This window comes from Pteropus vampyrus, unplaced genomic scaffold (genome assembly GCF_000151845.1).
Source record: "Pteropus vampyrus isolate Shadow unplaced genomic scaffold, Pvam_2.0 Scaffold208, whole genome shotgun sequence".
In the NCBI taxonomy this organism is placed as follows: Eukaryota; Metazoa; Chordata; class Mammalia; order Chiroptera; family Pteropodidae; genus Pteropus; species Pteropus vampyrus.
The window spans coordinates 3,746,387-3,762,682 of NW_011888989.1; the positions used below are offsets into that span (position 1 = coordinate 3,746,387).

General features: G+C 30.9%; 1 protein-coding gene across 5 annotated transcripts in view; it reads right to left on the reverse strand.

Moving 5' to 3' along the window:
• Positions 1–16,296, reverse strand: part of KMT2E (lysine methyltransferase 2E) — a 79,121-nt gene that overhangs the window by 23,600 nt on the left and 39,225 nt on the right. For 3 of the 5 annotated variants that reach the window (XM_011372529.2, XM_011372528.2, XM_011372530.2), the window contains 10 exons: positions 16,018–16,132; positions 14,733–14,962; positions 11,876–11,956; positions 7,688–7,746; positions 6,616–6,791; positions 6,177–6,215; positions 3,011–3,241; positions 2,769–2,899; positions 1,592–1,709; positions 527–636 (listed from right to left, as the gene is read on the reverse strand). In XM_011372529.2, coding sequence (XP_011370831.1) covers positions 527–636; positions 1,592–1,709; positions 2,769–2,899; positions 3,011–3,241; positions 6,177–6,215; positions 6,616–6,791; positions 7,688–7,746; positions 11,876–11,956; positions 14,733–14,962; positions 16,018–16,132 — 1,290 coding nt within the window. Of the gene's footprint in view, positions 1–526; positions 637–1,591; positions 1,710–2,768; positions 2,900–3,010; positions 3,242–6,176; positions 6,216–6,615; positions 6,792–7,687; positions 7,747–11,875; positions 11,957–13,301; positions 13,383–14,194; positions 14,284–14,732; positions 14,963–16,017; positions 16,133–16,296 lie in introns of those variants that run through there. The other 2 variants (XM_011372533.2, XM_011372532.2) reach the window with 2 other exon arrangements.

A 16,296-nucleotide genomic window follows, 5' to 3' on the forward strand; every position in this document is an offset into this window, starting at 1 on the left:
GACCAAAGGGATGGTTGCCAGAAGGGAGGGGGGATAGGATGGGTGAAAAACTGAAGGGGAATATAGTCAATAATATTGTGATGTTTGCATGATGACAGATGATTTCTAGAATTAGTAGGGTGATCACACTGTAAGGTATAACAATGTTGAATCACTATATTGTACATATGAAACTAATATAACTAATATAATATTGTATACCAACTACATTAGAAAATACAAGAAGGAAAAGGGAAAAATTTTCACATAAACAAGGTCAAGTGTTGTATGGCTGAATTCGGATTACTAACGATAATTATTATTAGCATTTACATTATAAAAGTAATTAAGGAAAGTCTGGGAAAAAACAGCAACATTGCTGTATTGGAAGCTGATACCAAAATGCCTGTTTTCAAGTACTTTTAATTGCCTCATAATAAATAAAAATAAAATGCTATAAAAGTAATAATAATATCTAAATTTTTTTGAGAACATTAAGGAACTATTTTTGAAACAACAGATATCATATTTGCAGATTTCAACTTACCAATTCCCATAGTCAAAATCAAAGGCAATAGTAATTTCAGTTCCTTTTGGAATATTTTGTATAGAATAAATGTAAAGATGTATAGTTCCATCTTCGATTTCATGCCTCACCTGTTAAAGAATAATTTTATATATCTATGAATTATTTTCTTCCTTTAGAGGCACTCATCTGACAATTTTGAAAACTATTCCTTTTAAAGTAATTCACAAATACAACATGGAAAATAAACCATTAATTACAAGACTTGTAACAATAAATCAGTGCTTATCAACTGGGAAAGGGGTACCTCAGCACAAGCTTGATGCAAGCTCTACAGCTCACTATGTAGCATTAAAAAGAAAATACTGTTTTTCATCAATTCTATGATGCATATTTTTTTACCTTTTAGCATTTCTGAAATTGGGAGTGGCATCTTCAATTTGATGAAATGCAGTAATGGTACAGTTAACATGATAATTTTCTATGACAGACACTGTTCTAGGCGCTTTACATATATTAACTCTTTTAGTCCTCATAACACATTTTTATAGAAAAACTAAATTACAGACAAGGTTATAAAGCTAGACAGTCAAACAGATGACATGAATCTAGTAGTAAGTCTGACTTCAAACCTACACTCTTAACTAACATTATATAATTATAAAATTAAAAATGTGTATTTTTCCATATAAAAAAACCTAGAACTATTATTTTATACTCCACATTAAAGCACAATTTTATACAAAGTTTTATAGTAGCACCTACAAAATTTATTTTGGCTTTCAGCATTGTCATCTACCTTGATCGAGTCAAAATATTTATTTGGCCCATATATAGAGCTTCTAGGATAAACAGAAGTTCAATATTTTCTCTTACAAGAAACATCGCAATTTCTTCAATGTGCAAAGTAATTTTTAAAACCTCAGCTAACATCACCTAAATTTTCACAGTTGAAAGATGCTGGGAAGTATAAAATGCATGAACAGTTTAAAAAGTGTTTTAGGCTACCAGATTTCTGTGGTTAATAAGATTTCATATACTTCCAACCCATGCCTCCCAAAAAGATTTCTTTATATATAAGTTTACCTCTGCATTGGGTGTACAAGAACGCCTGATGAATCGAGCCTCATTCCCAAAAGTCCTTGCATCAACACACATTTCTAGCCCATGAAATTTAGAATAGAATAAAACAAAAGGGTATGGTCTACAAAGAAAGAAAAACATTATAAATTATTAACATTTTGAGTTTAAGAAACTTCTAAGACTCACAATAAGTAGTGAAGCAAAGATAATATAAAGCGGTGTGATACCAGAACCCATTCTTAACCACTAGCCTAGTTCATTACTAATTAATATTTTTACCTTTTCCCATGACCTTACATAAATCAAAGGTAATTAATTGAAGGTGGAAATTCAAATTTATGATGAAAGTTAAAAAGGGAGTGGCTATTGCCTTTACAGGATTTATAATTGGATATCTTTAAAGTCCCTATCTCCTACTTCAATTAGGTGTTTGATTTATAGCTTATAGCACTATTTCAAATCAAATCTGCTATATAAAAGGGAAGGATTCTTATATATCTTTCATATCTTAAATGAAAACTCAAGTTATAAAATAGAAATATTTTTAAATTATATAGTAAAGTTATAGTATAAAGACCGAGAATGTTATCTCCCTAGAGATACAAACATACTTCTGACCTCAGGGAAGCAATGGCTATCATAAGATCATATCAATTCCCTCCCAAAATCACAAACCATATCAGAGGCCTCCAAGCCATTCCATACCATTAAAGTGGGAGTTCAAAGCTGTGGCAATAATGTAAGACCAAATCTAACATCATCTAGTAAAGAGGAAGGGTTTTGCCTGTGACAGTCAGCAATGGTTTTTTCAAGTTCTAGCAATCATGTCACAAGGAATTAGGAAAGGTCCTAGATGGAAAGCATTCCTTATAATCTCTGGTAATCAGAGTTTTTAATTAACATCCACCTATATTGCTGCAGTTTATCTTTGAAGTACATTGTTTTAGGAGTGTCAGTAAAATAGAAATGGGTAAGAGACTGAGGAATATATCTGCATTTTTAATGTTGTTATAATTTATTATAGTTTAGAAGTTATCATTAGTTACTGTTCATCTACACTATAGTTTTAAATACTAAAATTATCACTTAGGAAAACAAAATACGTATAAATACATCTTGGTAAAAGAGCCAAAAATTCAATACATAACTATAAAAAGCATGGGAAAATAAATGAATATACCTCTTAAAGAAATATCCATTTGCTTCAAATTGTTCTCTTAGCATAAACTTCCCTCTATATTCAATGATAAGTGCATCAGGAGGCAAATCTTTTGCGGATTTCAGAATTTTCTTATTTTTTTGTATATGGCTCTAAAATCAGAAAAATTGAGATTAATTAAACTTCACTGCTTTTTCAGTCTAACTACTTAATAGTAGAAAAAGGTTTCTGTTTTGTAACTTTTTGCCAAATGATATATTTACCTCTACAGGAGGTTTGAAGAGCAAATTGTTGGTATTCAAATCTGATTTATTTATCTCTTTTTTGTCATTTCCATTGCCTAATCTCAGAGCTATTCTTTGTGCCTCCCTCTGAACACCCTCACTATACTGGTTATTATTTGCCTCTTCATATCGATCCATCCATGCTTTGATTTTTGTCTCCCATCCAAAATTTGAACCATCAGATGAAGGATCAATCTCGGGAGCTGAACCCTAAAATCACAGCAAATGAAGCATTAATATCTGGACTCAAAGTATTTAAATACACATACACAATCAATGACAGTCTATACATAAAAGAATATAAAATAAACTAGAAATGTTAGGCTAAGTTGATCCTAATGAAAAGAAGACCATACATGAGCAGATTGCTCCATTTTTATACTGCAAGCCACACAAATGTGAGTTGCAAAACAAAGAAGCTGAGTTAAGCTGGAAAAGAATTCAAGCTTCACTGCCACTACTGTGGCCAAATGGAGGCTATCAATAAAATTGCAACTACCCAAAGGTTTCAAGTTATTGTCATCTAATGGTCAAAAAAAGCATATGAAAATTTTAGAGACTGTCAATATCTATTCTGTACTCACAGTTCTATTTAATCAAAATAAATGTGTAATTATTATATAAACTACACATAATGCATATTAAGTATAAACTTATTTTCTGATATAATACTAAAATGTTAACATGTTTTATAACAAAAATGTACTTTGATATCTTAATTTAGTATAATTGTTCACACAATAAATTTGACATGAGAATAAAATGTTTCATAGAATGTGAAAGTACCCAAATGGTCCATAGTCTAAATTCAAACGTCATAATGAGGGCAAGGACCCTCAAGTTTAAGTGCTTAAGCCCCTATTATAATCTGTTAAGAATGCTACATACTAAGTACTAAAACATTACCACTTCTCTTCTTAATGTTACAAAACAAAAGGGAGAACTATTTTCACTGGAATGCAATTTATAGGAAGGCACAATTACCACACATTTAAAAAAATGTATTAAAACCTGAACTGCCATAATCAATTCTTATTTGCAATCTCAGGATGAATATCAATTAAAGCAGATAACAAGAACATATATTGTGTCTTATCATTAGCATAATTCAAATTTATAATGGATTTAACATGTGAAATTTCAATTTAGTTGTAAAAACTGTTTTTTCTACAATATTAAACACCTTAACGAGAAAACAGATTTTTTTCCTATAATATGTACACCTAACGTAACTCTGAAATTTTTATATCACATAGATTTCATAAAGATCCTTATATATCTTGTTAAACATGTACATGTCTACAGAAACACTAAAATTTACCATCAGTCGACCTTCTATATAAGTAACTAATCATTACTATGAAAACTATCATTCCTTTCTAAAACGAAACAAACTATAGTTGAACAAACAACACAGGTATGAACTGCATGAGTCCACTTATATGTGGATTTTTTTTCAATATATACCTGTACTGTTTTCAATCTGCAGTTAGGAGTCTGAGAATGCGGAGGACCGACTATATATATTGATTTCCGCTGTTTTATATAGGGGACTTGATATCTGTGGTGGGTCCTGGAAACAATCCTTCTTGGACACCAAGAAACAACTTAAGTTTTGGGGGAGTCAAAAGTCATTCTCAAATTTTTGACTGTGCAGGGGGTCAGCGCCCCTAACCGTGGCATTGTTCAAGGGTCGACTGTATAGTAAGTTGCTCAACTATTTGATGGGGGTAGGTTTAATTTCCTAAATGATATTTTATGTTGTTGCATCTTCTACATTATAATGACCACTTGATAAAGAACATTTTATGTAAATATGAGACGGTATATATTAAGGCTTTCCCCAGCTTTTTAAAAGAAATCTATTGTTTTCAAAATTTTCTTTGTTTTGTCCCTGCCCCCCTACCTCAAAACCCTCTACTGACCTGGTATATCTCTAACACAGCTATTCTATATGTCTTGAACCTTATACTACAGATTTACTGAAATTGTAATGATCTTAAAGAGATATATCTTCAAATTAAGGAAAAGATTTTTAAACGATGCACAAAGAATTTTAAAAATCTTACTTCCTCAGTCACAACTTTACATAATAAATGAAAATATTTCAGTTAAGTAAAACATGTTCCTTCCTCATTAAGCCTGCTATTGAAGTGACTAGATAAATTGGGAAGAAAGGAAAACTGCTTGAGCATCAATGGTTCCAATAGCTAAATCCAAAACTTTTGTAGATCTCTTTATTCTGTCAGAAATACCAGAAATCTAAGTTTAACATAGTAAGTATAAAATTGCAACTTTAACATATAAAGAATATTTTATAAAACTTTGGACTTAAAGTATGCTGAGTGACACCATACATTAACATTTTTGAGAAAGAATTACAAAAGTACACAAGAATAATCATTGGACAACTGTTTAATGATTTGTTTTCCAAGATAGTGGAATAATGAATAATTATTATGCTTTATATCACAAGGACAACAGATACACTGTAACATGCTCTCCACATCCTATTTTATTATCTGACAACTTGAAAAACCATTATCCTTTACTATCTTATTTAAAAACCTACACAGTAACATTATATGGCTAACCTCTATAATCTATTAGGGGGAGGCAGAGCTGGGGAACCTTGCTTCTCTCAGTAATCTTAGCATCTACAAAATTGAGGATGTATTCTAATTAATTCAAGTTACAAGTGATTATTTTGTACTTACACGGTGAATCTACGGGTGATTTTATAGTAGTTTATAATGACAGCCTTGACTAAATGACTAGAATCCCAACTTTGCAAAAGAGCAAATTTTCAAATTTCAAATGTGATTTTGCATTCACATGTCTAGTACACTAACACTAAGTGGTAATGGAGAAATGGAATGCAATGATAACTGAAATTCAGATTACCTAAAATTTTAATATTAGAAATTGCTTATATATACCTCCTTTTGCTTAATATTTTAACATAATAAATTCTAAGCGTGGTATATTAATCCTATTAGAATTCTCTATGGTCCCACTTCTAATAAAGATAATAAGCAATGGAATGCACACAATGAAGAAAGCAAAGATTACAAATGACCAACCATTTAGTAAGCTCCTGAATAATTGACAATTGATAATAAGTGCTGAAATTTAATGTATTTACCTTAACTCTTGATGATTTCCTAGATCCTTCACGAAAGGCCTGAAATAAAATGGAATTCTGAGTTTTTTTTAAACTGAATATAATTAATATTTAAGAATCAATTGGTTCACTGAAGGTTTTTACTGAAGTCTCATAATTACAAAGAGTTCGGTACTAACCAGTATCACCAGAACTAGGAGAATGTTTAATTAGAATAGCATACTATTCTATTAAAAATAGAATGCACACTACATAAGAACATAAAAATATTTTATGATGCAATGCTAAGAAAAATTCTAAATTTTCTGTGTCCTCAATATTATAATCATGGAAAAATATTTGATAAAAATTGAATAGGTATAAAAAATATTATAGTAATTACTGTAAGACCTAGCTCCCATCACTTCCTACCTACTCATCTAAAAAAAAAAGGAAAACTTACTTTTTATAAAAAACTTACTTTTTTACATTTTGAAATGTTTTGTTCTTTCTCCCCACTTTTTTTCCTTCTCTTATCGTTAACCTTAGAAACTCTTGAAGCAGCAGTTAAAGTAATTGATGTTGGAGTATGCTGAAATGCAGTATATAATTCCACAGGAACCTCATCGCCACTCTCAGTTGCACTGGTATCACCATCTTCAAAGGCAAAATAAAAATTGCTGCATGTGTAATACTTCTACTGCAAATAATAAAACAGTATTCTACACAAGAAACTATTATAGCTACATATTTCTGAAAAATAATTTTTTTCACTTCCTCATCTCTCTCATAGTAAGATACATTTAAATGCAAACTATAAATATCAGTTCATTAAACTAGAAGGACACAGAAGTTAGCACAAATGGTGTGACTGTGGGAAACAGGCACTTGCATACACTGCCAGTAGAAATTCAAAATTCCCTCCAAAGGGTAGCCAGGTCTAGCAAAATTCTATATGCACTTACCCTTTCACCTAACAATCCCATTTCTAGGGATCTATCCATAGATAAAATGGCAAAAGTACAAAAAAAACTTATCCAAGTGGGTTTTGTTGAAGGTACTATTTGTAATAAAAACAAAATAAAAATACTAGAAACCACCCAGATGTGCATTGCACAAGAATAGTTTAATACACTATGATTACTCAAAACCAGCTATATTGGTGTCAACATGTTTTAAGCCAAAATGAAAACTGTAGCAAATGTTATACTTCTAAATTCTAGTCCTAAAAATGAAAGAAATACTATTCCAAATGATCCCCATCTTTCTGAAGAGCAAACATATTTAACATCTTGAAACCAATAAGTTACCTATGTGTAGGAAAATATGGATGATTTACAATTTTTATTTCCCTCTAGTTTCCTATTTCCTACTTTCTTATTCTATAATCTGTAAAAAAAAAAAAAAAGAATATTTAAAATCTGTATCTGAGATTGTAAATTATATATACGATCAACATTCATCGGTAAAGTGTTTATGTACAACTAAAATTATGCAGGTCAGTTATTCTCAATCACACTAATCTTAATTTAGTATAGATCTTTTTCACTCACCTGACATATTTTCCCTTTTCCGGCGTTGTAGTAGCACCGCTCTCTCTTTATCCAAACTCCTACATTAAAATATTAACATGATTATTTATCAGATTTTCATAAATTTAGATATAAAGCAGATTTAAGTGATAAAATTTATAATTTCTCTAATGTTCTCATTGAAAATCCAACAATATAAAATATATATACTATCCCTTGCCTTACAGTTTAGATTTGATTTAGCATCATTAGCAGTAAATGCCAGTTAAGTGACTAATTACTCAGGAAATTAGTACATTTTTTTTCAAATAGAATATTTAAAGTAAAAAGTCTGGAAAAAAAATGTTAACATAACTAAAATCACAAATAAAATGTCTTTAAATAATGTACAACACTAAATGAGAATCTATTTGCATTGTACCAATTGCCTAAAATTATTTCCACTTTGAAATAATAAACACTAAACAGTTAACAATGAAGTATATCATTAACCTCCCTCAGCCTCCACTCATCAAGTATCATCCATAGTAATTGTTTTACTTCTTCCCACCCTGACCCCCACTTCAGTGTTTCACTGCCTAACTTATTAGTCTAGAGGTCAAATAACACTAGGTGGGAGAATAAGAGCTCTAGACTGAAATGCCTACAACTCAGTAACAGACTTACCTTAATGTCTACTAGGATATGTAAGTATCCTACAGCATCACTGATAACTATCCTGGTAATCAATGAATGATAAGCAGATATCGCACAATTGACTGCTCCCAAATGGTCAGTTTTTAACCAATTCTTATTGAATTCATCAACAGATACTTACCCCATCAAGAACTATTTGGCAAATGGCTAGTTGCTATCATAAAGGGAAACAAATCACATAGAAAAGCCTCACTCACTTAGTTAAACTGTTAAAAATCCAAGTCTGCCACTTGGGAAAATAGGCATGCTTATCCATTATTGGTGGGAATTCAAAACTGTACAGCTCCTACTAGAGGAGAACTTGGTGATATCTGACAAAATTTTACATTTACATTTACCCCTTTACTGAACATTCACATTTCTATTTGTAATTATAAAAGACTGGAAACAACTCAAATGTCCATTCAAAGGAGACTGTGTGAACAAACTACAGTACATGAAAGAGATGGAGCACCTTGAAACTATAGAGAGAAATGAGTCAATCCCTATAAACTACTATGAAGTGATCTTCAGTATATATTTTTAAGAAAAAAAAGGAATATGGCAAAAACTCTACATACTACTGCTTAAGGGGGAATACAAATACACATATATCTGTTTCTAGTAAGAAAACAATGGAAGGAATAATCAATTTTTAAAAAATTATTTCTGGGATAGAAGTTAGACTTACATGAATATACCTTATTTTAAATATTTGACTTCAGAATTACAGGATTACTTCTTACATAATTACACAAACATATAATTATAAAAAATAAAGTATAAAATGAAATCCTTAAAAATAAAAAATAACAGAATTACTCATACATTTTTGGAATGTAAAATGGTACAACTACTCTGTACAATAGTTTATTTCTTATAAAACTAAAGATGCAACTACGATATGACCACGCAATTGCATTCTTGGGTATTTATCCTAGAGAAAACTTAGGTTCAAAAACTATACACAAATGTTCATATCGACTTCATTTGTAATAGTCAAAAAGTGGAAGTAACCCAAATGTCCTTCAATGAGTGAATGGTTAAACAAACTGTGGTACATATATACCACAGAACACTACTCAGCAATAAAAAAGAATAAAATACTGATATATGCAACAAATTGGATGGCTCTTCAGGGAATTACACTGAGTAAAAAAAGTCAATTCAAAAAAGTTCACATACTGTATGATTCCATTTATATAACATTCTTGAAATGACAAATTATAGGAATGGAGTATAGATAAACAGTTGCCAAAGGTCAGAGACGGGATGGATAGGAGGTGAGAGGTGGACATGGCTATTAAAGGCAACACAAGAGATCCTTGTGATGGAAATGTTTTGAATCTTGATTATGTCAATGTCAATATCCTGGTTGTGATACTGTATTAATAGTTTTGAAAGCTGTTACCACTGAGATAAATTGGGTAAAGGATACACAGGATCTCTGTTATTTCACAAATGCATGTGAATCTACAACAAAGGTTTAATTTTCAAACATCAAAAATAACAAAGATTTAATTTTCAAAAATCAAAAATAAAATAACCTAATCAACATAAGTGTGTATCCAGTTAATCTTATAACCAAACAGTAAAATTCTTTCAAGGGACTTTAAACACAATAAATTAACTTACATCCCTTGCGGAAACCAAAGAAAGAAAAAGTTCTAAATTGCTTTGCATAATCGTATTGTTGGTGCTAATGTACATATTGTTACTGTAGAGATTGCTGTGTCCTTCTATGGGATTAAGCAATTGAGTAATTGCGATATTCTAATTACACTGTTGTTGAGAACTAGGATAAAAGGAGCTATAAATGGAACACAGAAATGGTTAAATGGCATACAGCTGTCAAATTATAATGTTGTACACCTGAAACATATTTATACAGTAAAATTTTACCTCAATAAAAAAAAGTTAAGTGAAATTTATTTCTATTCCTTGTATTCCTAATTTTAAATTATATTTATCAGTATAAACTCATGTATTTTATCTTAAAAATAAACAAGTAGACAAAAAAATATTTCCTAGCTTTGTCCACTAAAAAGATCAATTCAGTAGGAAGGGGCATGACTAGCTGAGATTCTGGCCCTAAAAACCAATTCTGAGTTTGAGACATAGAACTATAAGATAAGCTCTTATTTTATCAGACAGCACAAAAACTATCAAGGGTATTGTCAAAAGGACTAGAAAGCCAACTTCAAGAAGTTCCCATTGACCAAAAATGGGACAATATTTAAACACTGATAAAGATAGTAACTATAATAGACTGACATCCAATATGTTTAAGTCCCTGAGTTCATAATGATATTTAAAATTTCTTTTTCTTATTCTGAAAACTGGTAAATAGAGGCTAAGAATCCACAAATATATATCCTGCCTTTCCTCCTTGAAATATACCTTAAGAGAACTGAACAGTTAATATGGCGACATGTTTTTCTATAAAAATATTCCAGCTAATAAGTGATGAGCAGCAGAATTAACATGTCACTAATCTGCAACTCCTAATAAATTAATGGATCTAAAGAACAACTATCAATGGGTTCATCATAGAGACAACCAGGTATTGTGTGTCACCTGATAGAACAGTCTATGAAACAAATGGTTTCACAAAGAAAAATAAAAGAAACCGAAATCTTATCATATACCTATTTACAGAAATATAGAGGACAGAGAAACTTGTTAAACCATGATAATTCAATTGGCAAACTCATCGGGATAATAGTTCAGTTCCTTTAAAAACTACACTGTAAAAGGAGGTAAGGGGAGTAAGTTTAGATTACTGGAGACTTAAAAGATACATGTCAACCAATCAATATTTTCATAGTGGCTGACTGATAATAGATTTTGTTGCATGTATAATAAGTTTTATGGTTATGGTTATTTTGTAAATTCTTTTATAAATATATAAATATACTGAAATATATGCCCATAAATATTTATATAGAAACATATAAGGATATCTATGAATGAAATTATATATCTTGGATTTACATTAAAATAATATGTGAAGGGGAGAAGAAACACATTTCAGTATAAATGAAAAAAGATTGTTAATACTTGTTGAAGAAGGGTAGTGGGAATATGCGAGTTCATTATACTATTTTATTTTTATATAGGTTTGAAATGTCCATAATAAAAAGATTTTTAAAAAACACATTACTGCAAACAGGTGAAAAGATAGTACAGACCTACAAAATTCTGTAAGTAAGGCAATGCCTTCTAAGTTAAACTCTCTTTAACATATTGCATTGCAGTGAGAAAAGGTACTATTGCTTAGAAGACACACTATTATTTTATGTATCATTAATAAAGTAAAAAACTCTATAAAGTAAACCATAACATTATCAATGGAAAGATTTTTCCTGATTTTAGAGATGTGTTTAGAAAAACACAAAAATGAAAAGTGTATATTAGAATTGATGAAATACAGTAATCCACAATCCATTAATTGTTTAAACTAGAATACATAAACTTTAATGGAGGATCACTTCAGTAAAATTATTGGCAATCTTATTGCTATGCATGACTTACCTAGGCTGACAACGTTCACATAGATATGTATCAGGAATATGCTGCCTGTCAATCCCCATGCAGTCAATATGTTGCCAAACACTTAAAAAAGAAAAAAAACGGTAGAACACGTAAAATATTAAAATCATCCTTAAATTAAGATTTAATATTTCATTTAACTATCACTTAAAGTGCCTACTTTGAGTTTAGTACTGTAAAAGGTACTGTGAAGAATTCACAGAAATATGTCCTCAGAAAGATAAAACCATAGAAATGTAAAAACAAGAGGACAAATATAGGTATTATATATAAATCTATAAAGCAAATATAATTTTAAACTGTAAAAGATATATATTACAAATATTATTAGCAATCACAAAGTAAAGAGGTCCATACCACTTGGAATTAATGGGAAAGGCACCCTGGAGGATAATGGACTTGAATAGAACCTCGTTTGGCAAATTAGGAAAAGATATTATGTAGCAATGTTTTCTCAAGTAGGTACATATGAGGAGCAACAGTCAGAAGTGGTTAATATATATGAAAAGGAATATTTATTTTGAGAAACAGAAAGGTGTAAACATGGATTAGTGTAGTCAAATTAATAGGACTTGGAATGTCAGGATGTGTATAGATTTCCTCTGCCAACAGGTAACAACTAGAGGTTCTTCAATGGTATATGGTGTTAATTCGAAGAAATTAAGAAACTGGAAGTAGAAAAAAAGAAATAAGAGACTTTCCCAACATTCCAGACCCGAGGTAAAGAGAACAGAACTAGAAATGATGGCAAAGAAGATGAAGTTTCATGAAGCTAGAGATTAAACCTACTCTATTCTCTAATTACTTTTCATGGAATACATGGACCAGCTTGAGGCAAACGTCTCGAAGTGTATTATTACTGTATTTTATTGCCAAGACTTTAGTGGTCTAAAGTCAATATATATGTATATATATGCCTGTTTCTAAAAAGTCTTAATTATTCTTTATATAATAATTAGCCACTTCTAATATATAAGCTATTAAATTAACTATTTTATTGTTCTTCACTTCTTTAACTGAGAATCCTGGGATAAGAACTGGTAGAATGTGGAAGGTAATCGAATATATATCAAAGATGTGGAGGGAAAGGTGAAAAAAAAAGCAGAGCACCAGACAAGGAAGGTTAGAATAACAAATTAAGTTTAATTTGTGGGGGTAAGAAATGATGTCATGCAGACAAGAGAAGAAACAGAACTACAAAATGAACAAATAATCAGAAGTCCAGGTGTAAAACTTGAAAGAGATGAGTATGGGCAATAGGTACATGAAAATACACAGAGGCAACATCAAACGAGAATAGAGGAGAAAAGATTAAGCCTTGCAGTATTACTACTGGTTAAGCAGTAGAAAAAGAGAGTAATAAAAAATAGATTCATAACAAAGAGAGCAGTTGATGAGAAGCAAATACCTTGACTAATCCAAAAACTGTGAACTGGTCCTTCAAGAATTTGTAGATAGGTATAAATCCTATGGACTATTCCACTATTTTCTAATAGAGATAATTCTACATTATATATAGATCATTGTAATTAAAACAAAAAACACTGTTTAGGTTACACATTAAATAAAAACATTGCAAATGGTATGTAATTTATCACAGACAAGATCAGTTAAGAGAAAGCTATTTTATATGAATTGAGATTTTGCTAGGTAAAAAATGAACAAAACAAGTAATCCCTGAAGTTATTCTTTTAGTTTTTAAGTTTACCTCTTGAATAAATTTACTGAGGTGATTGCTCATGGTAATGATGTGTCACAGCTAATGAGAAATTTATTTTTAAATTTGAAAAGATACCACAATATGTTTTTATTATTGTTAACTCAAAGTATTAACATTACTTTTCATAAAAATATCAAATCTCATATGCCACATAAAACTAATTTCCCCCTTTTTTTGGCAAAGGTAAATCAACTCTTTGAAATATAACCCTAGGTGCATGTTTATATCAATAACATCCAACCTTGAATCAATTAATCTAATAAATGGGAATATTACAAAATAATGTAAAATATTTATGGATATATGCTATACTATTTCAAATAAAATAATGAAGCTTTGCCATAAGGACCAGACTCAGGAAATTCTGTAAGCTATCAAACTTTCTTACCCTCCTATAGGGCACTGCTTAAATATTCTCTGCTTCTCACACTATGTAGGGGATGGACTTGGTAACTTTCAGGCTGAAATCCTACTATTCCCTGTCCATCCTCCCCAATTCCCTCCCACCAAAAAAAAAAAAAAAAAAAGAAAGAAAGAAAGAAAGAAATAAAACAAAGCCCCACTTTCTGTCCCAATCACACCTTCTCTAGGGGAAGAGGCCTTTCTTGGTGGTTGAACCAGGGTTGGGGGAGGGGAGACTGTGGTTCTGGTTCAAGGAGACTCCAGAGTGCTGCAAGGTTCAAGTCAAAAGGAGGTGAGAGAGTCAGGTCAAACAAACATCAATCAAAATGTATAATTTCCCCCAAACTGGAAAATCACAGTTGACTATACAGCACAAATAATTCCAAAGGAAACACACAGGACTTAATTCTCCTCTCATTTCTATTTTGTTTACTACATGTAGTTATATTATTACTGAATGAGTGAAAAGAGAGATGTGAGCCTATATGAATAATGATCAGAACTGCCTGCCTATTACTCAATTAGCAATGAAGAATCCTAATCAACTCTAAAATAACTTTTTTTATCAGCAAAACAGACTGCATTGATAATAGCAGAAATCTTTAAAATGCATTCATAAATTCCTTCAAAAGTGACTTTAATCATCTTTTCCTACACCCAACAATCAAAGGTTAGCAGCATTCAACAAAAATAAACTAATGGTGTGAAATATTTTACCTGCATTTGTCACAACAGATCATGTATCCATCATCATGTGTAAAACCACATATGCACCTGGTTACATCAGTACCATAACTTCCATCCTCAGATGTGCTGATTGTAGTAGCGCTGGAAGTTTCATCAAAATTAGGAGTGGTAAATATGCCTACTTCATTTTTGCTAATAAGAACTGATGGAGGAGGGGAAGCTGGAGGTGTTGGAGGAGGACGAGCACCATAATTATGGTCCTGGATAATTGAACACAAATACAGTATGATATAATTTCAACAATAATATGAACTAAGCAGCTTAAAATTCGATCCTTAATTTGAATATTCAAGAGATATGAAATTGGACCGTTTCTTTCTTAATAGCTTTAAAATAATGACTTGGTGAAGCTAGATATCAAACGATAGCAATAAGTGAAAATGTCTATCTACTATCTTGGTCACCTTCACAATGACTTTCCTCAAACTCCACCCCTCAACCCCAAATCAGAAGATATCTTCACAGGCCTCTGGTCACATACTCCCACCTTCAAGATAAAAGCAGGTGTTAAGATGTGAGAACAGGTAAAAAATCTCAGGAATGTGAAAGCTGAAGAATAACCCAAACAACTATAAAAGATATAGTATCACTATAAAGCATTAATGGGAAATTTTTTTAATTGGGTAATTTTTATTCTGGTACAAATGGTAAAAATCTCTCATAACTGTACCTCAATATCACAAATGTGTCCAGTTCTGCAACTGCTTCGATCTAAGCTCTGCTTCTAAGCAGCTACACAACACTGAATAAGTTAACTTAGATAAGCTTTCATTTTCTCAGCTATGAAATAGACATGAAAATTCTACTTATCCCATGAAGTTGATTTTGAAGATTGAGATAATATATGTAAAAATGCTTACCAGAGTCTGGCACATAAGTGCTCAATAAATGGTAACTATATAATTTACTATTTGTTACTATATAATTCAGAATTAACAGCAAACAGTACAATTCTACCTATAGTCTTTTTATAAAGAAGGAATGAATTATAACATCAAACTATAAATAGGATAAAATGCAAAATAATAACAGTAATGATAATAAAACTTCTAGGGAATTCCTCTTATAGAATTTTAAATCTCTGAAAATAGTTAGAGTGATAAAAAATTAAACTACAAATTATGTATCTAATTGTTTAGATAGTATAAAACAAGTATGCTTTTTAAATATTCAGCTTTAAGCACAATACCACACACATCTACTTTTAACATCTAGATATAAAAAATACTCTTCTACAGAAATGCTTGATACTTACCGCATAGGGCAAACCAATGTAACTGTGTGAATGATGCGAGCTGCTGGTATATAACTGGTGGGGATAACTGTTGGATTTCTCAACTACTACAGGGCTAGCTTCTACGGATTCTGGTCTGGAGGGAAAAAAGTTGCATCAAAGAGAATTCCACTCGTATTTTTTTCCTTTTAATCAATTTAAAATTATAAGCACTTATTTCACTGGCTATACATAAATAAAATGTCTTTTTATATTAGATAGACACCTTGCGGATATGATGTAGCCTATCCAGATTGTGTC